General features: G+C 38.9%; 1 protein-coding gene across 1 annotated transcript in view; it reads right to left on the bottom strand.

Moving 5' to 3' along the window:
• The window catches only part of HEPHL1 (hephaestin like 1), an 86,534-nt gene that overhangs the window by 27,362 nt on the left and 34,354 nt on the right, over positions 1-24,818 (bottom strand). The window contains exons 3-11 of the mRNA XM_508699.7: positions 23,144-23,356; positions 22,351-22,530; positions 19,114-19,368; positions 16,321-16,489; positions 13,701-13,840; positions 13,426-13,557; positions 11,486-11,697; positions 4,279-4,429; positions 680-892 (exon numbers count right to left, since the gene is read on the bottom strand). Coding sequence (XP_508699.4) covers positions 680-892; positions 4,279-4,429; positions 11,486-11,697; positions 13,426-13,557; positions 13,701-13,840; positions 16,321-16,489; positions 19,114-19,368; positions 22,351-22,530; positions 23,144-23,356 — 1,665 coding nt within the window. The remainder of the gene's footprint in view (positions 1-679; positions 893-4,278; positions 4,430-11,485; positions 11,698-13,425; positions 13,558-13,700; positions 13,841-16,320; positions 16,490-19,113; positions 19,369-22,350; positions 22,531-23,143; positions 23,357-24,818) is intronic.

Below are 24,818 nucleotides of genomic sequence, written 5' to 3'. Positions count from 1 at the left end.
TCCTCACTTTTCATGCAGTGATTAGCATGTGCTACCACGTGTTGCTCTAGATCTTTTATGAAAACGCCCCAATTATCTCATTAGCTTGGAATCTCTAAGAGAAGAAGTTCCAGGTACTGGCATTATACAGGGGTCTCCATAAATTCCAGATCCAATGCAGCTTGCCCTGTTGGGAAACCAAGGGTGCCCAACAGAATGAAAACAGAGAATTCCCCCAATCAAAAGGCTGTTATCAGTACCTACGGAAGAGAGACCAGGCTGCAGTTATGGCTACATCTGTAATCTGGAAGCATCCACTGGGATGTCCATGCCTGGTAGATGCTTCAGAGAAGCAACTGAAATTATGTTCATGCTCAATGAGAGCAAAACATATCCACTTTATCAGGGCTGAATTTTTATGGACTGTGAATCAAAAACATTCTCCTAGGATTTATGCACCAAAGACTTTAGAAGGCTCCCACTTCTGTTTTGTGGATGCTATTTTAGATATTTCCCCTTTGTCCCTTATACTATGTGTTTGGACTAATAAGTCAGGATTCTCTGATTCTAATCAAGACTATATCTATTTCTACACCACTTGAAGTGCACAAAGTCTACCAATTTCTTCTGTGGGAGGACTCTAAGAGGATGAGCCTGAAGGTAGAAATCTGGTCACCTGAGATGGACCCAGCAAGTTTACCTGCGTGGTCCGGCTGCATGAATGCTGTTGTGGCCATGTGGGGAAACAGGGCCAGGGAGTCTCGGTGAGTCCCTCGTAGGTGGATGGTGTTCCCTTGAAAAACAATTCCATGCATGTCAGTGTCAGTGCCCAATCCAATCAGATGCCAGGAAACTCTATCCCTTTTACACATGTTTAAGCCTGGCTGGTTGCCATACATGTAGCCGTTAACAGCTAAATGGAAGAAGAAAGATGGTGAAAAATTATCAGTGTGTATGGGGCAGGGGAGCTTCAAATATGTAAACTGTTTACAAAAGATCCTTGTTTTCAGAGAATAAACAGTACCAGGGAAAAGCCACATGGTGAATCCACTTAAAATGGAGACCAAAATTAACAATGAATAATGAAAATATAAGGAAATTATTTAAATGTTATCTTTAACAACACATATGCAAGGACACTAATTCTAAGAATGACTAAGGGATAAATCAGATTGTTTATGAAATAATTTCCCCATACTCTTCTCTAAGGCTCTCGATATGAAAATATTTTTCTTTTGTGGTTATTTTCCTATGATCTCCCTTGTTAAATGTCTCTTCCTCAGTTATTAATTCATTGAATTCTACAAGACCCTCATTTGCCAATGGGCTTTGCATTTGATTCTAGAAGTTATCAGACATGCTTTTACTGATTACATGGATTCAGCATTATTTGAAAGATTTTTTAATCAATTGACAGTATATGTGCATATGCAGTTAGTGGAGAGGGATTGCTTTTTAGGGGGTACTTAAGCTTATATGAGGTTAGTCTTTGAGTAAATAAATTTGCTTTATGATAACTCGTACTTCCTTATCCCAGTACAATTACTGGAGGGACTTTATTAATAAATAATGATTAGTTAGATATGAAGACCCTCTGCGCTTCCAGAGTGGCAAATTGTTTTTATCTTTGACATCAACCCCAATCCATTGATAGTGGCTATCTGAAAAAGTGCCTTGACAAGAATTTAGAAACCGCATTCTCACCCCATGGGGATGAAAGCCATGATATAACGCAATGTCTGACTGGTGAATGCACATAATTGTGTCTCATGCTTGATGTTTCTTGGAGAAATAAATATTTCTACCCCCCTCCTGCTCTCTACTAAGCCTATAGCAGGAAGGAACTATTATCACGCACATGAGTGACCTTCTGTTATAATCCCATTGTCAAATAAAATTACTTTTTGTTAGGTTGGTGCAAAAGTGATTGCAGTTTTTGCCATTGAAAGTAATTGCAAAAACCGCAATTACTTTTGTACTATCCTATATTTCTGTGTCTGCAAAACCAGTGGTGCTTGGTAATTGTACTCAGATCTGGGATTATTGGTATAAATTCCAAGAAATTCTGGCACTTCTGAGAAGGACATCACATTTTATGAAAAAAAAATCTTTGATAATGTCTTTGCAAATAAATGATCTAAATCTTGTCCATCAAATGTTAATGAAATCTGAGTATAAATCAAGGTGCTAATAAATTCAGTCCTTGGCTGGCTGGTAGAGAATCTTCTCTTGCCTTGGAATGCTTGTTTAAAGCCTCTCTTTCTACAACAGTCACTCATCCATTCTTTCTTTCAATAAACATGTTTTGAATACAGACTATATAATAAACACAACACAAAGCATTGTGCACCATGTCAGGCCCTTTCTTTTTGGCTTTGTTGCTGTCTTCCTTCCACTCCCTGCAAGCAAGACTGAAGCTAGAATTTAGTTTATAATTAATGTGACATTTGAATTAAGATGCATTATTTGCCTTGAACTTTGTTTTAACAATGATATATCCTGTATTTATTTATTTATTTATTTATTTATTTAAAGAGAGAGAGGGTCTTACCCTGTTGCCCAGGCTGGAGTGCAGTGGAGCCATTATGCTTACTTCAGCCTCAACCTCCCGGGCTCAAGAGATCCTCCTACCTCCTACCCCAGCCTCCTGAGTAGCAGCTGGGACTACAGGTGCACACCACCATACCTGGCTAATTTTGTATTTTCTGTAGAGATGGGGTCTCACTAAGTTGCCCAGGCTGGTCTTGAACTCCTGGACGCAAGTGATCCTCCCACCTTGACCTCCCAAAGTGCTGGGATTACAGGCATGAGCCACGGTGCCTGGACTATATATTGTATTTCTAAATATGAAAGTAGTTTCACATTGCCAAAATAGGGTGGGGCTGGATTTGATGTAGTTCATTCAGTTGTTTATTATCTTTTTAAATGAAGACCAACCTCTTTGATGATAAATTTCTTTTACAATTTAGTTTCTCCACCAAGAAACTGCTATATTTCCTTATTTCCACCTTAATTTCCCCTTTATATTGTCTACTAAGAAGTTTGGAAACAATATTCATATTCAGTTACAGCAAAACCTTTTGTAGAAGATGACACTGAAAATGTACTACTCCGTGCTTTCCATTGGCACAAGAGGGGACTCTGTTGGAAATGAGCATCTGGGACCATAGGGTCTGTGACCTGGTTGCCATGGGGCACTTGTAACCTTGGACTATTTTTTACTTCCATGCAAGGAAGGGAGGTTAAGGGCTATTTTGTTATTCTTCCATAATGCTTTAAAAGGCAATAAATAGATTTTATGCTGGGTCCTAAAACAAGCAGGTTAGCACCTGTTGTCTTACGTTACTTGCTTCAGGCACTTTTATTGACTGCACACTCTTGCAGGCATTGAGTTTGGACTCTCATTACTCTGCTACCTTAGGTAATATGCCTAAGAGTAATGACATCCTGTGTTACTCACAAGCAATTAGCAGGTGGTTTGCTATTGTAACACTTGATACAAAGAGACAGGGAGAGAGAATTAAGTAATTCCTCTCAAATGAAGATCTGGGATAGGAACAGCTAGTGTTTCACAAATTAACACTCACCAGTCACTCATACTACTTAATTAAATCATTCATACTACTTAATTATAGACACTTTGCTATGTAATGATTATCTCCTATTGTCACTTTGGTTTTCAGACTTAATGTTATTGTGAACCCAAGGGAGAGTAGTTTGTCAGTAATTTTCTACATTTATGATATACTGTGAACTTGGCTAGTTTAAATTTTTTTTTTTTTTTAGACGGAGTCTCACTCTGTCGCCCAGGCTGTGCAGTGGCACGAACTTGGCTCACTGCAACCTCCACCTCCGGGTTCAAGCAATTCTCCTGCCTCAGCCTCCTGAGTAGCTGGGAATATAGGCACGCACCACCATGCCCAGCTAAGTTTTGTATTTTTAGTAGAGACGGGGTTTCACCATATTGGCCAGGCTGGTCTCCTGACCTTGTGATCTGCCCACCTCAGCCTCCCAAAGTGCTGGGATTACAGGTGTTAGCCACTGTGACTGGCCACTAGTTTAAAATTTGTGTTCCTTCATCTAAGGCTGATAAAGTGCTCTAGAAGTATTAAATTTCACATCTCTGAGAGATAGAGAGGTTTCACCATACCATCTAAAGCTGAAGGCATGAAATAACTTACTCATGACCAAGAACAATATCCAAGAAACCAAAATTAATATAATTCAAACACACCAATCATTTTCACTTCTAATGCAAGTCAGCCTTTCATTTACAGGCGGGAATGTCATTTGTCATACCATGCATTCGGTTGGATTTCACAAACTCTTTATCTTCTTTGTCAATGCTGAAGGGATGCCAGATAAACTTCTGAATGTTTTCATCAAAATATCTGCTCAGATTCTCATCAAAGACTGTGAACAGTAGGTAAAACTCCTTGTCTATTCCTTTCTACAGAGAAGAAAGAAATGAATACATAAAAGGTACAGCTTGGAGGAATTCACAGAATTGCTTTCCTTCAAAGTTCACACAAAATATTAATAAGTCAGGGCAGATCAACATCAGCCCAAGAGTTCGCAGGTCATTTTTAAATAAGGATACTGAATGTTGCTCTGATGAATTTATTCCCCACTCAGAAAATTTGTCTTTCTTGTTACATCCGTCCTCCAAGGAAATCAGCCCCTGCTTAGAAGGCTTTCTACTCTTTTGGCCTCTGTTGCCAGGCTGGTCCTCAAGGACTTTTTCTCCTTACCCTGACCTGCCAGCCCTGGCCCAGCTTCTCTCTCTGACTTCATTTCCCTGTACTCACCTCCTAGCTTGCTCCAGACACCCTGGCCTTTTGCCCTTCCATGAACACACCAACCTCATTCCTGCCTCAGGGTCTTTCCATGTGTTGTGGAACATGAATTGAAGAACTCCCTTCCTCAATTCACTTTTCTGCATGTCATTTCCTCAGAGTGGTCTTCCCTAACCATCCTTCTAAACTTATCACCATCTTCTGCCCAGAAACTCACTCACTTTACCCTATTTTATTCTTCATAGCACTTATCTCCACCTGAAACTATTTTATTTATGAAGTTATTTTTTTTAACTTTTTCCTACTGCAATGTGAGTTTCATGAGGATAGGAACACTTTGGATTCCTCTCTGTACCTGCATCACCAAGAAAAATGCCTGGAAAAGCAGGCATCAAGTATACATTTTTGAGTGAAATAATGAATTCATATAACTGACGAGACTTAGCTAAATTATGTTAACTTGAGTGGATAGTGAGGGGACAGTGGATATGACTTCCCACAGCATGTATTCCTAATCAGTCTATTTGAGCCTATCTGATCACACAGCATCACAGATCGCTGCAGTATGCTTTCCCTTAGGACTGACCAGAGAGATGACTATGTTTTCTTTTCTTTTTAATTTAATTTAAAATTTTGGGATACAGGTGCAGTCTGTGCAGATTTGTTACATAGGTAAACATGTGCCATGGTGGTTTGCTGCACCTATCAACCTGTCACCTAGGTATTAAGCACAGCATGCATTAGCTATTTATCTTGATGCTCTTCCTCCCTCCACCCCTACCACCACAAGCCGCAGTGTGTGTTGTTCCCCTCCCTGTGTCCATGTGTTCTCATTGTTCAGCTCCCACTTATAAGTGAGAACATGCATTGTTTGGTTTCCTGTTCCTGCTTTAGTTTGCCGAGGATAATGGCTTCAAGTGCCATCCGTGTCCCTGCAAAGGACATGGTCTCATTCGTTTTTATGGCTGCATGGTATTCCATGGTGTACGTGTACCACAATTTGTTTATCCAGCCTGTCAAAAGACATGGGCTTTTCAGTTGATTCCATGTCTTTGCTGTTGTGAGTAGTGCTGCAATGAACACATACATGCATGTATCTTTGTGATAGAATGATTTATATTCCTTTTGGTGTATGCCCAGTAATGGAACTGCTGGGTCAAATGGTACTTCTGGTTCTACGTCTTTGAGGAATCACCATACTGTCTTCCACAATGGTTGAACTAATTTACATTCCCACCAACAGTGTAAAAGAGTTCCTATTTCTCCACAGCCTTGCCAGCATCTGCCATTTCTCGACTTTTTAATAATTGCCATTCTGAATAGCGTGAGATGGTATCTCATTGTGGTTTTCATTTGCATTTCTCTAATGATCAGTTAAGTTGAGCTTCTTTTCATAGGTTTATTGGCTGCATAGATGTCTTCTTTTGAGAAGTGTCTGTTCACGTCTTTTGCCCACTTTTTAATGAGTTTTTTTTTCTTGTAAATTTGTTTAAGTTCCTTGTAGATTCTGGATATTAGACCTTCATCAGATGGATAGATTGCAAAGATGTCCTCCCACTCTCCAGGTTGTCTGTTCACTCTGATGATGGTTTATTTTGCTGTGCAGAAGCTCTTTAGTTTAATTAGAACCCATTTGTCATGCTTTGCTTTTGTTGCAATTGCTTTTGACGTTTTCATCATGAAATCTTTGCCTGTGCCTATGGCCTGAATGGTATTGCCTAGATTTTCTTCTAGGGTTTTTATAGTTTTGGGTTTTACATATAAGTCTTTAATCCATCTTGAGTTAATTTTTGTATAAGGTGTAAGGAAGGGGGTCCACTTTCAATTTTCTGCATATGGCTAGCCAGTTCTCCCAGCATCACTTATTAAATAGGGAATCCTTTCCCCATTGTTTGTTTTTGTCAGGTTTGTCAAAGATCAGATGGTTGTAGATGTGCTGTCTTATTTCTGAGTTCTCTATTTTGTTCAATTGCTCTATGTGTCTGACTTTGTATCAGTACAATGCTGTTTTGGTTACTGTAGCCTTGTTGTATAGTTTGAAGTCGGGTAGTATGATGCTTCTAGCTTTGTTCCTTTTGCTTAGGATTGCCTTGGCCATATGGGCTCCTTTTTGGTTCCATATGAATTTTAAAGTTGTTGTTTCTAATTCTGTGAAGAATGGAGGTGACCATCCTTTCTATCCCTCAATGCTTTCCTGTCTCTAACATGCTCCCCACCCAAGCCACCTTCATCCTGCTGCATGCTCTGGAGGGACCCTCAGCAATGTCATCTGACCATATCTCTCTCCTCATGTTGGACAATACAGTCTCATCTAATGGTATTCCAGTTCCTGCCTACCTGTTCAGCCTCATCTCTTGACTGTTTCCTCCTGGCACTTTGAAGCAAGGCCAAGCTCCTTGTCACCCTCTGCACTTGCTGTGTTCTGCATCCCTCTGTCCTTCATGCATGTATTCCCTCAGCTTTGATAGTCTGCCACTCTTTTCTCTTGCAAACCACTAAGCAACCTCATGGTTCTGCTTAGCTGCCCACTTCTGTGATGCTTTCCTAACTCCTCATCAACGAAGTGAGTACTCCTTGCTCCTACTATTCCTTATATATAGTTATTTCCTTAATTACATGATGCTTTAGAAGGCAGTGGTATAAAAGCATGAGCTACAGAAGAAAACAATGAAGACTTGAAATTTTTCAGAATAAAATATTAAAAATTGGAAGAACATAAAGGATCAAAATATATTTTAAAAGATCATGGGCTATGTGAACAGAAAAACCTAGGTTCTAATGCTATTCTTCTGTTCACCCAGTGTGAAGCCTGGAGCAAGTGATTTATCCTCTCTAAGCCCTAATTCCCTCACTTGCAACATGAGGGTAATAGGAGTCCCCACATCATGTTTTGTGTGAAGATTAAATGAGATGACTTAGCTAAAGCACTCAACACAACAACTGACAAATATTAAGCACTCAGTGCTGTTATTATTAGGTGAGACCGCAATCATCTATAGTAGAAGAATGAACAATTGAAAGGAGTTGCATTGAAGAACCTCATTGCTTGACAGGTATTTGGAGGGTAACTGGGTTTAATGAGGGTGGGAAATTAGCCCAAGAAAACATTAGAAGGAAGGTGACAGAACCCTGAGTGATGGTGAATTTATGAATAACTTAACTGGGCCACAGTGTGCCCAGATTTTTGCTCACACATTATCCTGGGTGTTTCTGGAAGGATGTTTTTGGATGAGATTAACAATTGAATCAGTAGACTGAATAAAACTGACTGTACTTCCCGACATGAGTGTACCCCATCCAATTGGTTGAAGGCCTGAATAGAAAGAACCAAAAGGCTCACCTTCCTCTAAATAAGAGGGAATTTCTCCCACCTGACTGTCCTTGAACTAGGACATTGGCTTCTTTTTGCCTTCATGCTTAAACTAAAATATTGGCTCTTCCTGGTTCTCGAGCCTGTCAGCTTTCTAACTGGAGCCACCCCATTGGCTCTCCTGGGTCTTCTGCCTGTTGACTCAGCCTGCAGGTGCTGAGATCTATCAGTCTCCATAATCATATGAGCCAATTCCTCATAATAAATATCTCTCTGTGTGTCTCTTTCTCTCTCTCTCTCTCTCTCTCTCTCTCTCTCTATATATATATATATATATGGAACATCTGAGTAGTGGCTGGTGTCTGCAGCACACAGCTATTTTGTGAACAGTATATGTTAGTACATAGTAGGCTCCCACAGCAGCAGGGAAGAAAGGTGAGAGGTCTAAACCATAACCCATTACACAACTCTGAGTATTGAAATGTGGATAAGGAAAATGAGTTTTGTAAATGAGGTTGCACTGGAATTTTCAGTGTTTGTTTGCAGGCCACACAATGTTTAAGATGTGTGTAATATGGCATTTTCTGCTAACTAAACTTCTTAACCTTGGGGATAAGAGTACATACCCTGTATTGCATTTATCCAACCAGAAATATTTGTTGAATGTCAACAATGTGCCATGCATTGTTCTGGGAAAGGAAGATAAGATAGGCAAGGTCCTTGCCCCATTGCACTTATCTTCTTGTAGGAGGAAACATACTATACACATAAGCAAATAAATAAACAAGGAAACTGTCTTATGGTGGTAAGTGATAGTAAAATCAGGTGATATAAAAGAAAGTGACCTTAGCCTGGTGATCAGAGAAGGCTTCTCTGAGGAGTGACAAGAAGAACTAGCCACGCAAAGGTCAGGGGATGACATTCCAGGCATAAGGAGCCTGGTACAGAGGCCCAAAGCCAAAGACAAGCTTGGCCTGAGAGAGGAACAGAATGTGGATGGAGCATAAGTGGGCATGAGGGAGCGTGGTGCCCACTTGTGGGAACAAGAAGCTGGGGCATGTCTAAATAGTGTTGATTTTTGTTTTAAGTGTGACAGGAAACCACTGGAAGTGTTGAACAGGAAAGCGACTTGATCTCATTTGCACTTTAGAAAAATCATGCCTGGTGCCCTGTGATAAAATTAATCATGGGGAGGGTGACTATAGTCACCTTAATTGTACATTTGAAAATAACTAAAAGAATATAAATGGATTATTTGTAACACAAAGGATAAATGCTTGAGGGGATGAATACCCCATTCTCCATGATGTGGTTATTATGCATTGCATGCCTGTACCAAAACATCTCGTGTACTCCATAAATATATACACGTTCTATGTACCCACAAAAATTAAAAATAAAAAAAATTTAAAGAAATTAATCATGGGGGAAAGAGGAGACAGCTCAATGCAATGCATGATCCTAGATCAGACCCAGGACCAGGAAAAACATGTTTTTCTTTTGCTATAAAGAACATCAATGAGACAATCGGCAAAATTTTAAAATGTATGTAGATTTGATAATGTCAACGTTAATTTTCTGACTCAGATAATTTTACTTTGTTTATGTCAGAGAGGGTCCTTGTTTTTAGGAAACACACACTGAAAGACATTATGTCTACAACCTACTCTCAAACAGTTCAGAAAAATAACCCATAAAAACAAAGAGAGATAATAATAAAGCAAATGAGATCAAATGTTGATGAATCTGGGTGAAGGGTACATGAAGATTCTTTGTAAATTTTTTCTACTTTTCCATAAGTCAGATTATTTCCAAAAAAGTGTGAGATCTATAGAGAGGTGGATTCAAAGAGAGAAACAGAATGGGAGTAGGGAGTTTGACTGAATGGTTAGTGTGGAGGACTAGGGGTGTTAGTAAATGACATTCTGTACCTGACCATTCACCACTGGGAGAATTTATGACAATTTACTGGAAAGAGATGCAAACACTTATTCCCATTTTCATCTCTCCACCTGCCTAGAAGAAGACTGACCATTTTGCTTATAGAGGGCCTGGCACATAGTAGTTATTTCATAAGTAACTCTTGAATTGAACATACCTTTCCATCTGGCCAAATGGTTTTCTCTCTCAGCCAAGTTATAGGTATAGGATGTTTCAGGGTACTTTTTTTTTTTCATGAATTTTGTGTAAGTGGACTGACCATGAATAGTATTTGGCTTAGGCAACAATTCCTACAGACTATGAGGTGCTTCTAGCAAACCTCAAAGGTACCATTAAACGGACACAGCGGGGGCAAAATTAGAACTACCTTTCAAACATTTTCTGGCACTAAATCTCCTTGGCTTAGGTATTTAGCTGCGAGGAAGCAAGAGGATGCATTGGAAAAAGGACCAAGTTGGATGTTCAAGGTCCTGTGTTTTACTGCCAACTTTCACTACTTACTAGGTGTATTTCCTGGAATTCTACTCAATGTCTCTGAGCCTTAGTTTCTTCAGCTTTAAAATATGAATAATCATTCTGCTTTGCCTTGTGTGCTTGTTGAGGCACAGCATAAACATTCAGTCTTATAACACATGCAATAGACATTTCCGGGATTGTTCCTTCATGTAGAGAAAGGAAAATCCAAATAGGATCAAGATATTTTGTGTTTTTTAAATCTGGAAATTCCTTTGAGTCCAGAAGTGGAGCCACACAATGCCAAAAATTATAAAATATACCATTTAAATAAATGTCCTTGCTATTTCTGATTGGTAAAATAGATGCTTCAATGACTATTTTTCTCTTTTCATTAATATGTTTAATATCATGTAGACATAGCTTGAAAGGCTATGCTTCGCTACACTAATCAGTTGAACAATTCAAATCTCTAAGTTGGGACTTGCAAGAAGTTATCTAAATGCTTTCTTTTTCCTTCAGCCATAGTGATTAACTTTCATTTTACAGTTGTGGGTCACAGTGGTTCTCAACGTTGGCTGCACATTGGAATCATCTGGAGATTCTGATTTAATTAGTCTGTAGTACCTGAATAATGGATGTTTAAATGGTCCCCAAGTAATTTTGATTTGAGAAACCTTGTCCAAGAAGAATAATTCCAATTAGCATTCCATGTGGATCTCTAAAGATTCTGTAATAAAAGCAGCACACAGAAAAAGAGGCCTGCCAAATCCTAACCACAACAAGCAGAGATTCTAGGTTCCTGAGTGGGCATTTGTAACTATAAATTTAGATCTTACATTTTCACCAGAAAATCAAATAAAATCTCCATTATGTAGAAATCTACTTCAAGGGAAGAAAGACAAATTGCTTTTTGTAACTGACTATTCCTGTCTCATCTCTGGCTCTGTTGCGGATCTCTCCCACATACAACCCTGAGAAGAACTGGTGACACTCAATGGCCTACCTGTGTCCCATCAGCATTGAGGACACCCTTTTTACAGACTAGCAAAGGCCCTACCAGGCCAGAGCTGGTGTCCTTAATTGGATCAACTGCTGAGAAGTAAAGATAGGTCAGACAGGGAGGATCACCAGCAGTTGGGCTTACGCTCTCAGGCACTGTCCACTTGTATGTGAAGGTTTCACCTGGTTTAACATGCGCCCCTGGTTTCACAAATCCTGAGGATATAAACAAAACAATTATTCAAAACAACAGGCAAGAACATTACATTGGTCAGACTGGGTCTTCCAGCCCTGGGTGCCTCCCTCTGATGATGAAGAATTTTGTACCAGGAGAGTGGTTTTCTCTTATGTATCCTACCAGAAGAGGCCACTGCCACAATCTGCTGGCTTATGAGATAAAAGTTTAAATCAAAGGATTATCTTCTTCATAAATCCCATACAATTTCTTGCTCAAATGCCAGCCTTAGCAAATATTAAAAGACTGATAGTGGCCCATTCAACAGTTAAGTGAAAATTCATAAAATATCATTGGAATGCTTTCTATGTAGAATATATTACACTTGGTCTTGCAGAAGATACCCAAAAGAATTAAGCAAGAAACCTATCTTTAAAGAGTTTGAAATATAGGAGACTGAACTTGGAAATCATCCAAATAACTACAAGATAGAGGAGTTTAGTGAATGCCCAAGGTTATGACATTGATATATAGCAAATCTGGGATTCAAACTCAGTTTTTGTCTGATTCCAAAGACTGTGCACTTAACCCTTACACCGTACTGCCAAAAAACACATTGATTCTTTCCTACTAGACAAGGCCAGAGGCTCATTCTGCATTTTATCCAGTGCTCTGCAAAAAGGTGCCCAGTATGTTTGCTGAGTTAACAAACATTTTGTCTGTTCTAGTGTTCTTTCTGCACACACACACAGTCATTCTGAGCATTTTTTTCTTTTATTTTTTTAAGAGACAAGGTCTTGCTATGTCACCCAGGCTGTAGTACAGTGGCATGATTATAACTGTAATCTTGAATTCCCTCAAGAGATCCTCTTGCCTCAGCCTTCCAAATTGCTGGGCTTACAGGCATGACCCACTGCACGCAGCCATTTTGAGTATTTTGACCAAAGAGGAGAGGATGGTTTTAGGAATTGTTACCGCAGCGAGAGAGGGTGAGGATGGGTCAAGGGAGAGGGAATTCTCTTCCATTCCTTTCTCTTCTGTCCCCTCACCATCACCACAAAACCTGTTCTCAACTGGGCCTGGCATCACACTCGAGTGTGAAGAGTATCCCAGGAAGCCAGGGTGTCTGCTGCAGTAATAGGGATGAGTACCAAGGAACTAGAAGTTTCCCAAGAGCAGTATCATGAATGGATTAGAGTTCCCACAGCCACTGGGCAACAGCTACCTTTCTTACATTTGGAGAACCTATGCCATGTACTCTGTGATGGGGAGAGGCCATATCAGATGATAAGCACACACTACTGTTTTTTATAAATATATTTGTTGATTTGATACAAAGACCATGTGTAAGACTTCGATGTCAACAAACCATTAGAAATCAAATTTTCCCTTCAGCCTTCACCTGCAGAATCCTATGCAACCTGCAACTGAAAAGCTCTCCATCTTAGAGAAAAAGAAGTGACTGTGAAAGTAGCTTACTTTTGAGATTTACTACATTACTGAGAAAAAAAGAAAGAAACGAACATTTCCTAAGAACCTACCATGGGCCAGACCTTGTCCTAAATTCTCTCCATCCCTTTCCAAAGCCCTGTGAGGTGAGTATTGTTATCTGCATTTGACAGGAGAGAATCAGGTTCAGAAAGTTTAAGTGATTGCCCAAGCTCTCAGGACAGGTAATGGAAAGGACCAGGATTTGAACCAGGACTGTTTATTTCTAAGTGCTTTGCTCACCCATCCTGTTTCCTCCCTAAGCCCAGAGTGAGACTTACCATCTAGGTTTGGGGCTGCATCAGATGCCTTGTCATAGATCACACCATGGGGTAAAATGCTATAGACCTTGTCGGCTTTGTTGGCAAAGGTCACTAACAGGGTATCACCCACCTCTGCCTTGATGACTGGGCCTGAAAAAATATCCAGAAGAAGAGAGAGAAGAGAATGAAAAGAGACAGAAAGAAGTAGAGCAGAAGAGTCATTCTGTGCAGATGTACATGCCCAGCTAAAACATCTCCCTGGGTTCAATGCATGGGGGATGGTTTTACTGTACCAAGAATTCCAAGATGGGCTTCTTCAGCAGAGAGTCTCTTTCTTTTAGTAAAAGTTGCATCAACAAATTCAGTATACTGAACCTTCCAGTATTTTCCTCCTATTCTGTTGTCCCCTTGTGTGAAGTAGAGATCAGAGTCACTGAAAAGACATAGGAACATGATTGAGGACACTTCTCAACATATCCACCAAATACTTTAATTATGGAACTTCATTCTATCACTTTTAGTCCACTCACCCACCCATCTCCCCAGAAAAGACAGCACAGGCCTTGACAGAGTTCCCAGGAATAGTTAACCAGCCCTAAAAGTCTTCAGAGGCTGGGTGATACTCAAGCTGATTTCTCTCAGCCATTGTACTTTCTTCCCGAGAGGTCCAGCGCTGAACCAGTCACAAGTAAACTCCTTACTTACCAATATTAGAGTTCCAGAATGGTGTTCTACAAAGTAACAAAGAGCTAACTGGTTTCTCTGCAGAATAAGCATCCCTCTCTCTCTTGCTGATATTAATATGAATATTCTCTGCATCTAGTAAGCTCTTTGATATCTGGCATTATTAAGGAATGGAGTGTCTAGTTAATCAAATAGTGTAATTATTGGAGGGCTACCATATAAACCATATGCATGAAATGCAAAATTTCCAAGCTGTGAATATGATAATATAAATTCTGAGTAATACTGTCTCTATACTATCTTATTTCCATCAATGGTGCCATCACTCTTGCAGCCACGTAGATTTTCTTTTTCTGCTTCATTCCCTTAACTCATTCATCCTTACTTTGTAAAATTTTTTGGCACTCTTCCTTTTCTATCTTCTTTGTGCATCTTTTCTTTTCCTTTCTTCCCACTACCACGACCCCAGTTCATGCCCTAATCACACTGGGTGGAGCCCATTATATGAACCTCTGAACTGCATCCTCTATCTGATACTGGCTCATTCACTTTTCTTCTCAGCATAGACACACAACTATTAGATTGGTGCAAAAGTAAGCCATAATGGTCATAATGGCCAAGACCGCGATTACAAATTACTTTCAATGGCCAAGACTGTGCTTATTTTTTCACTTAATACATTAATCTCCAAAATGGTAATTGTTATTGTTATTTACCTGCTCCAAAATCTTCAATTGCTTCCAATTGCCAATCAAATAATGTTCAAAAAGATTAAAGGACCTCTGCAATTGTTATCCCGTTTACCCCAATTCTCTATTTCTCCATGCCAATGCCCATTCTTCTATGCAAATTGTTACTGCAGTCTCATCTGTTCATTCCTCCCATGCCATAGGTGCTTTGCATCAACCCCTCCATCTAAAATTCCTCTCTTCCCTATACAGTTAAATAAATTCTATCACTCCTTAAGATTTTGCTTAAGTCTCACTTCCTCTATAATGTGTTCCCTGGCTAGCTTACCTCTCTCTGAGCATCCAGATAACTCACTACCAGGACAACTCACCTCACTTTTATTTGTAACTTGCAGTTACTTCTCTACTCTTGTGAACCCAGCTTCTTCCTCTGCATTTTATTGCTTTAGATATCCTTGCATCCCTCATGTCATCTTGCACTTTGTGCTTTCATATATCACATTAAACATTGATTGAATATAGTTTAATCTTTCCTATTTCAGAAGGCACTTCAGAATTCTAGAAGGCTCCTAAGACAATTTTGAATGCTAATTCTCATTATTCTGTTTATGGAGAAATACTAGTCAATAGAGAATGTTGATACCAGAGTCTTTCACATATGGTTCACACAAATTCTTTAGACAGGGTTCAAGTGCATCAGTTTGGTGGAATAATGAGTGAAAGTATGAATGAATAAATGAATGAATGAATAAAATGTACAATTAAAGAAACATGATGTTTTATTGATCACAAAGAGAATTTTTAAAACATTCCCTTAAATATAAAAAAGGATTCTTGATATCACACTGTACATTTTTTAGTATCTTCACAGACAACTTTGCATATGATTATATACTAACAAGTCACAGGAGTCCAGATCCACCTAATAAATTGCTAGATTAATTTTTTAAATAGTATATTCTATGGGAGCACAGAGAGAACATAATTCATTTATATCAAGAGTCAAAGGTTTCACTTCAGAGGTGACATTAGAGTAAGGCTTTGAAAGAAAAATGGCATTTTACTGAATAGAAAGGAAAAGAATATTTGTAGGACATAAAGGGGACACAACTTAAATCAGGATATTCTTGAACCAAAAAGGGTAACCCTCTTAGGCCAGGTCATCTCCATCTCCTGTCATTCCCTCTTCAAGACTGTCTGCTCCATATGTGTAAAGGCCTTACTCTATTCTTTGTCAGCTTAGTATTTCTAATGGCACTTTGCACTATAGTTTGCACATAGTGCCTACTCAAGAAATGTTTGATCAATGAATGAATGATCTAGTGTTTTGATTCAGCCGTCAAGTCACAAAACAAAAAATATTCTACCAGTTCTCAGCAGTGCTTTTGCAGTATTAAGAACACCTTAAGCAGCTACATTATGCCATCTATGCAGTATAAGCTCATCAGAGCAGTGGTTGGAATACAAATTAGATCACAGAGAAAGCCTAACACATGCTTCTCTGACGAGAGGCTTAGAAACACCAACAAAGGGTGCTTACCTGCCAGAGGCGTTTAGAGGAAGACCACTGAATTTGTTATAGCCTTGAGGAGCATAATCCCAAAGAATTTTTTCAGCTGCTATAAAGTAGCACCTCTGTTGACCCTTCATCTTGGGGTAGAAAATATCACTTTTGCAGTTATCAACATTGTATTGCCCCAGCATACCAGCTGCAGAACAGAGGAAAACCACGAGCTGAGGCATAAATGATCACAAAAGGAATCATACAGGAAAAGACTGATAGATTTGACTCTTGAACATTTAGGCTTCTGTACAGAAAATTGGACCATAAAGAAAGTTTTTTTAAAAAGGATAAATGGCAACAGGAGGGATATTTGTGACACAGATGACAAAAGATTAATATGTAAATCACTTTTACAGATAAAGATGAAAACAAGTAAATCTCCAATAGAAAATGAGCAAGGAACAGAAATAGTTTATTCACAAAATAAATAATATTGGCCAATAAACAAATGAAAAAGAGGTTCAACCTTAACAGTACTCAAATAGTACTCAAACCTTAACAGTTTTCAAATGATACTATTGTTCATTGATCAGATTAGTAAAGATTAGAAAGACTAATAATTCTCAGTGTTGGTAGATGAATGGGGAAAGAGCCATACTCATACACTTCAGGTAGAAGAATAACAATTTCCAAAAGAGAATGTGGCAATGTATGTCCATAGCTTTTTAAAAAAAATCATACTCTTTGACCCAGAAATTCTAAATCTAGGAGTTTTTCTAAGAAAATGTTCAGACAAAAGTGCAAACATCTATAAATAATAGTCATCAGTGCTGTTTATAATAGCAAAAAAATTGGTGGGAAACATAAGCATTAAGCAATAGAGTATTGATTAAGCAAGATGTAATCTCCTTATAATGGACACTGGAAGTATTAACCATGATGAAGTAAGCTCTATATTCACCGACGTGAAAATGTGTTTCTGATATATTTGTAAATGAGAAAAATTAGCTACAGTGCAGCATTAATAGACTGATTTCATTTTTTAAAATACATATATATTTACATATTAAGAAATAGAAAATAGGGAAGATATTCACCAAAATGTGAATATAAAATATTTCTATTATGGAACTACTGATTTTAAAACCAATTTATAGGGGCCAGATCCAGTGGCTCATGCCTATAATCCCAGCACTTTGAAAGGCTAAGGTGGGAGGATTGCTTGGGCCCAGGAGTTTGAGACCAGCCTGGGCAACATAGCGAGACCCTGTCTCTATTTGTTAAAAAACCTCCAATTATATGTATTTTCTAATTTTTTTACAATAACTTTTTTCTGAAGGCATGGACAATTTAGAAATACTGTATTTCAGGGAACGTATAAATACCAGCTTATGTCCACAACTATTGGGCTAATTTAGCGATCTTACTAGTCTCAAATGGCTGCTAATATCTTGATTTTAAATCTACAGTTTCTTCCCAGATTTAACAGCATAAGACTCTTTGAGAATAGAAACCTTCTCTTGTTAATCTTTGTTTTCCCAGAAGAGCATCTAGTACATATTAACTGATTAATTTTTCAGTTGAATGTAATTGGGATACTGCAGTTGACTAATGCTATGACTCACTGTGGAAGGTGGACAGGAACAAGAATGTGTTACCAAAGCAGCCCTGAGCAGCTGGATCTTTGCACCTATTAGTGACTATGGGAAGTTAGTACCCAAATATCAGACATTATTTCTTCTGTGTCTATTCCATTAACATATTTTTTTCTGTCTTGGTTTCATCATCTTAGGGCAGACGTTTAGGTGTTAGACCTCTAACACTGTCAAATGCTTCTTAACTAGCATCCAGTGGTCAGAATTCCTCCATCAAGTCCTTCTTGCATGCATACATTTATCTTCTTAAATAACTGCACTGATTATGTCACTAGTGTGCCAAAAGAGCTAAGGATCACACGGCCCCACCTCCTTAGCTTTGCTAAGGGGCCTGATGAGCCTCCCAGGCTCTTCTGTCATCACTTCTCTGTAAGGAACATTATGGTCCAGCTAAGAAAGGACATAGTGTATGATGTCCGAAGAAACCAGAACCAGGTCATTCAACAGGCATTTAGGCCAACAAATGTTTATCATGCACCTATCATAGGACATGAAGGAAGCTATAGGTCAATGGGTTTTGTCTCAATTTGAGGAAGAACATTCCAATAGAGCAGTCCAGAGATGAGATGAGCTGCTATAACTACTCACAAGAGATGTTCAAAACGAAATTAAATAATTCGAGGGGGGATTGGTCCTTATTATCCAGAAAGTCCTTTCCAGTGCTAAAACCTTATTACTCTACTTACAGTTGCTCAAAAAGAACATGTGTTTTTCCCAGTTCATGCTGCTTCCTCAAAAGTCTTTCTTTCCTTCTTCATCTATTCAGTTCCTACTCATATTTCAAGGCTCATATTAGGAGCCAGCTCCTCAGGAAGCCCCTCTGATTGCTCCAGAGTAGTGACTGCAACACCCAAAGAGCATTTATCTCATTCTGCCTTAAATCGTATTCATTTTGTGAATGTCTAACTATGTCTAACAACTATATTACAGGTTCCTCGAAGGTCTCATCAATTTTTAATCACTTCCCCACTTTTTTCATACAGAAGTGGTCAATAAACATCTGTTGATAGAATATCAAAGAGATGAGCATTATATTTTCCTGTATATTTATTACCTAATTAAATATAGTACATACAAGACTCTATCTAACAGTAGGTACTGGATGAGCACTAGTGACTGTGTGGTTTGATTGTACCATTCTAAACATATCAACTCTGGTCTTTATCCTTTTTACCTTGTAGGTGGTCGCTGACCTGGCAGGTTATCATCCACTTCCCAGGATTCTCGGCTATCATTTCTGTTGTAAGGAAGGTGGCTGGGAACAGGTTGACGACATCAGTCCGATGCCCTCTGCTGATGAAGGTGTTACCATAGAAATAGATAGAATGGATGTCTATTTCATTCCCCATTCCAAATAGGTGCCAGGACACAGATTCTCCAACACACATATCAGGCTCCGGGAAGTTTCCGAAGAGGTATCCATTGAGGGCTGGAAACAGAAACACACTAGTGGAAGAAACTCCCCTGCAGAGGCGACTGGGACCAGAAATGTTGGTAATACGGGCTTAAGCATGGCTGGAAAACCAGTGCAGACCATTGGTTGTAAGGTTTTGGTGCAGAAAAACCTGGCTCTTAGAAATGTATATTGTCCAAAAGAGAAATGAAATGTTTTTATTGGCCTTTTTCCAGAGAAAACACTCAATAAAAGTGAAGATCAGCATACACTGAGAACAGCCTCGGAGCTGCTGTGGGAGCGCAATATGAGGTCAGGAGAAAACAGAGTGCTGCTCATATTTACAGGAGGCTCAGTCACCTTCTGTCATAATCCTTCACTGGCATATCTGCTGTCTCCACCAGATTCTGTGCTCCTTGGAACTAGAAACCCTGTCTTGTTCATCTTAACAGTTATCAGGACCTAGCAGAAAAACTGGCACATAGTATCTACTTAATGAAGTGACAAAAGCATGTAGTAAGATGGAAAGAAAAGGAATTGATTAAAAGGAATTTATGAGAACTGTTTTGTTTGTTTGTTTGTTTACTTTAAAAAGCCAAGAGAAAAACAGTTTTTACTACATGTTGCTGGAGCAGGATCTTATTAAGTTTATGGCGTAAATCCAGGACCAAATACTTTAAAACCATCTAAATGGCAGCTGGGAGTTGACCAAGTTCAGAAAAGAACTTGATTCAGGGCTTTAAAAAGTCACAATATCCCTTCTTAAGTTCGAACTGAGTTAAAAGCAATTGTTGCTGAAATGCCTGATGACTTAGGCAGCACAATTAATTCTAAATTATTTTAGTAAATTTAAATAAATTGATCAATAAAACTTGTACATATTAATTGTCTTCCATAGTCTAGATTTTTTTAATTAAATTTTTTCCTTTACTTGATTAGGTCTCTTTTTCCAGTCTCTCTCTCTTTTTTTTCTTTTGAAATGGAGTCTCGCTCTGTCACACCCAGGCTGAAGTGCAGTGGCGCAATCTCAGCTCACTGCAACCTCTGTCTCCTGGGTTCAAAAGATTCTTGTGCCTCAGCCTCCCCAGTAGCTGAGATTACAGGTGCCCACCACCATGACCAGCTAATTTTTGTATTTTTAGTAGAGACAGGTTTTGCCATGTTGGCCAGGCTGGTCTTGAACTCCTGGCCTCAAGTGATCCTCCCACCTTGGCCTCCCAAAGTGCTGGGATTACAGGCGTGTGCCACAATACCCCACCCTTTTCCAGTCTTGAAGGATTGTTTGCAAACACACATCTACTTCAGCATACAGGCTAGGGTTTTTTGTTTTTGTTTTTTGAGACAGGGTCTTGCTCTGTCACCCAGGCTGGGGTGCAGTGGCACTTAGTTCACTGCAGCCTCAAATTCCCGGGCTAATGCAATCCTCTGACCTCAGCATCACAAGTAGGTGGGACCACAGGCATGTGCCACTATGCCCAGCTGATTTTTTTTGTTGTTTGTTTGAATTTTTTGTAGATAACGGATCTCCCTATGTTGCCCAGGCTGGTTTTGAACTTCTGGCCTCAAGCAATCCTCCCACACCTGCTTCTCAAAGTGCTGGGATTATAGGCATGAGCCATTGTGCCTGGACAGGCTTCTTTTTATGATACATGTAATCTATGTTTGCTTATGTAATTCATTTCATTTTGTTGGACATTTTCACTTCAAAAGAATAAATACAGAGTAAGAGGAATTATTTGGGCAGGTGAGTCTTAAGTAATCACAATTAGTAGTTTTCTGCAATATTTGAGATCATCACTCCCATTTTGTAAAGGATATGCATTACAACTTGTCACAGCAATGATTTGAATTTATGTCTTCATTGACTCCATCCTTCATTGTTTTCTCTGCCTCCCTGCCTTCCCCTTTCCTTCTCTCCCTTACTTCCTTTCCTCCTAAAATATTTTCCAAGAATCACTACACATAAGGTTGCCAAAATACCACTAGAAGGAAAAGAGAAGGCATGCAATACAATGGAAATAATCAATGTACTGACAATCATGCCTTGATGTGCCTAGGAATCAAACACAGCCAAATTTACATTTATTTGCTATGGGACTTCTCTCAGGAAATTCTCTGGCATTAATTATCACTTTGACCTTAGGCAAGTCATTGATAGTCTCTTGACCTCAGTTTCTCTTCTGTAAAATGGAGACGTTAGATGATCTTCAGCTCCTTCTATTTCTCTTATGATTTTATGACTATATTGAGGATACCTTGGTTAGAACAATTCTGAGAGACAGAGAAGCAATAGAAGAAGACATGTCAATGAATAAGGTGGGATATGTAGGTTGACTATTTCCTTTATGTTCACTAGAACTCTCTAAGAAAATCCTAAAATGCTACATTAAGCTACTGCTTTGCAAAACAGGCATGAGTAAGTGCCCCATCTCAACTAATGAAGTAACTATAGAAGTTCACTGTTTTGAACAAATACGGAGTCTGATGTATAGTGCATGCTCAGTAAATTTTGTTGATGTAAAGAATGCCTGGGAAATATAATGAATTCACAAGTGCTTATTTAAACCCCATGCATAACTCAGTTCTTAAAATTTATCAGCGGCTCAGAAAATGGTTACTGGATGAAGCAAAATGTTGCAAAACACAGGATTATTATAGAACGATGATTTCATTCTCCTTTCTCCTTCCAGTCAGTCTAAGCCCACCCATGCTCTAGGCTCACCTCAGGCACCGATTCTTTTCCAATTACAATATAACATTGATCCCTCCATTTTCCCAAAGCTCTGTGGCTTTGTCCACACTGCATGCCCAATTTAGCATGTATCCACTGCTTTGTCCCCCTCAGATTGTTTCAGGTTCAAACATGTGTCATGTATTGTATCACTTTCTAACCACGGTCATCCCTGAGTTATAAATCATGCCAAACTCAGATCAACATTTCTGTGTATTTTTTATCCCTTGTAGTACCTTATAGTATAAAAGGCCTGGTATATGTTTGGGAACATGGGAGGTACTCACCATGCATTTTGTTACTCCTCTGGAAAACAGCATCTTTCTTGTCAACTGAATCAGGGTCGGTGCAGAAATGTTTGATATTTTCATTGAGGTACCAGCTTTGATTCTCATCCACAAGAGTAAACATTATAACAAACTCTCGATCCACATCATTCCGTGTCCCTGAATATCTATTCAGGATACCTGTCAGGCAAATTCAAAAGAGTAGAGAGAAAGAACTAAATCAAGATGAGCTTTGCTTCCTTCCAATAGTGTCAGGCAAGTGTGAAGTTTGGTGAAGACCTATACCTACAAGGATAACCCACAATATAAAATCAGCAAAAGGCTTTAATGGAAATGACAGAGCCATAGAAGAGAAAAGTCATAAAACAGAAATCTTCATAATCACATACTTGGAAGACTGGCTGTCTCTAAAGGGAGTTCATTTTATTGACAAACTACAGACATGCTAAGTCAACTAATAAGGGATAAAATAGCAAATGATTATTTGGGTGAAATAATGAAGCAAAAGGCATTCCTGGTCATTTGACTAAATTTCTCACTTTTCTATACATTGTGTTATGAAATATCATTTTTTAAAATAACAATAAAGTCTCAGAATGCTGTGATGATTCTTAGACAAAAATCTGAATTATTGCCCTCTGCTATGGTGTCAGATTGATCTTCCATGTCAGAATTTCTAAAGAAATTTGGAAGAAGAGGCACATTCTGTGTGGAGCAAAGGAGGTAGGCAAAATAAGACCTGAATCTTATTCACATTTCAACTCCCTAGTTACCTGGAAACAAAGCTCCTTACCTTCCTTGCAGACCAGCAGGGGCCCAATTAGCCCAGAGCAGATGTCCTTTGGGGCGTCGATGTGCGAATGGTACACCCAGGTCAGGCAGTTGGCATCGGCTGGAGTAGGTGCATATTCTTCTCTCACCGGCCAGACGTAGGTGTAGTTTTTCCCAGGAGGAACCATGTCATCATTTTTGTTCCTTCCAGATGTTCCATCTGGGTATAGGGCTCCTTCCAAAAAATAAAATTAAAAAAAAGGTAAAACATAGTTAAAACAGAGAGATCACATGCTATAGTAGAGAGGACCAGAGCTTTGGAATCAAACATAACTGAACTAAAATTTATTTGCTATGGGACTTGAGGCAAGTTACTTAAATTCTCAATGTCTCTGTTCTCTATCAGTAAAACTGAAATGTTGATATCTATCCTACAGGGATATAAGAACTAAATGAGGCAATGTATACAGAGTGTTTTGAACAGAACTAGGAACTTAATAAATGTTCATAATAAGGACTCTTTCTGATGAGGCTACCATATCAACCAGGAAGATTTCAATTCCCCTCAGTTGACATCGACTCAAGAAGGGAAGGAGAAGCCTAAGAAGAAATAATGAATAAACACTTCTTGGGGACTTATTTCAGATTCACCACCTGTGTAGGTCTCATGAGAGATAGGAAGGAAGTGTAAGACATTCTTCCTGCCTCTGGGGATCATATAGTTCTGTTGGGCAGACTAGAATACGTATTAAACACATGGGACAACTGGAGAATAAAGCAAAGTGAATGTGTTGAATGTCATTTTGGGTCAAAATATATGGCATACCCCAGAGGATGCCTGTGCTATACAAGGTAGAGGGTCCACCACAGAGTGGGCAGGGGCAGAACAGCCCCTTACTCTCTGTTTCATAAACCAAGATGGCACATGATTTTTCAATTAAGGAAAGCCGACTGCTAAAAATAGGATAAAAACCACCTGGCTAAAAGGACAGAGACCAGTCTGTGCACATTATAGTTATCAGAAGCTCTACAACAGAGGTGAGATTTAAGGGGCCTTAAAGGACGGGAGGAGCTAGACTGGTACTGAAAAAAAAAAAAGCTGGATGGTAAGGGACAGAGAAGGAGATGGAAGTGCACACATTCCACATCCATTTGCCATTCATTCATTTACACACTCATTCAAGAAAGTGAATTCAATATTGAACACATGCTACCAACGTGCTAGGCATTAGGAATACAAATTCAAATAACACAGCAAGAGCCAGTGTGGCCAAGACAAACCAAAGCAAAGATAAAACTAAAAAATCTAATGTTACCATTTAACAAATTCTACCATGAAAGCGTGGTTTGATGTTTGGAGAAAGATGTCATGAGAAAGCAACAACAGTTAAGCCCTTATTATGTGCCAACTATAGTGGATACTTTGTATACATTATTACAGTTACTTTTCAAAGCAATCCCATATGAAAAGTATTAATATTCATTTTTTATTAAGTTAAGGTAACACTCCTAGCATGTTCTTGAGTCAAATTTGAATCTATTTATACCTGACTTCCCATCAAAGTTACTGGCAATATAATGTACAAACTATTTGTTACTTATTTATTCACTTAACTTTATTTTACATACTTTTAATTACTTTTATTCTAAAAAGAATATGAGCCACTTTACAAATAAACCTATAAGCTACATAATTA

The sequence above is a fragment of the Pan troglodytes genome, chromosome 9 (genome assembly GCF_028858775.2).
Source record: "Pan troglodytes isolate AG18354 chromosome 9, NHGRI_mPanTro3-v2.0_pri, whole genome shotgun sequence".
Lineage (NCBI taxonomy): Eukaryota > Metazoa > Chordata > Mammalia > Primates > Hominidae > Pan > Pan troglodytes.
Note: the sequence above shows the minus strand (reverse complement) of the source record. Positions and strands in the feature narration are given on the sequence as shown.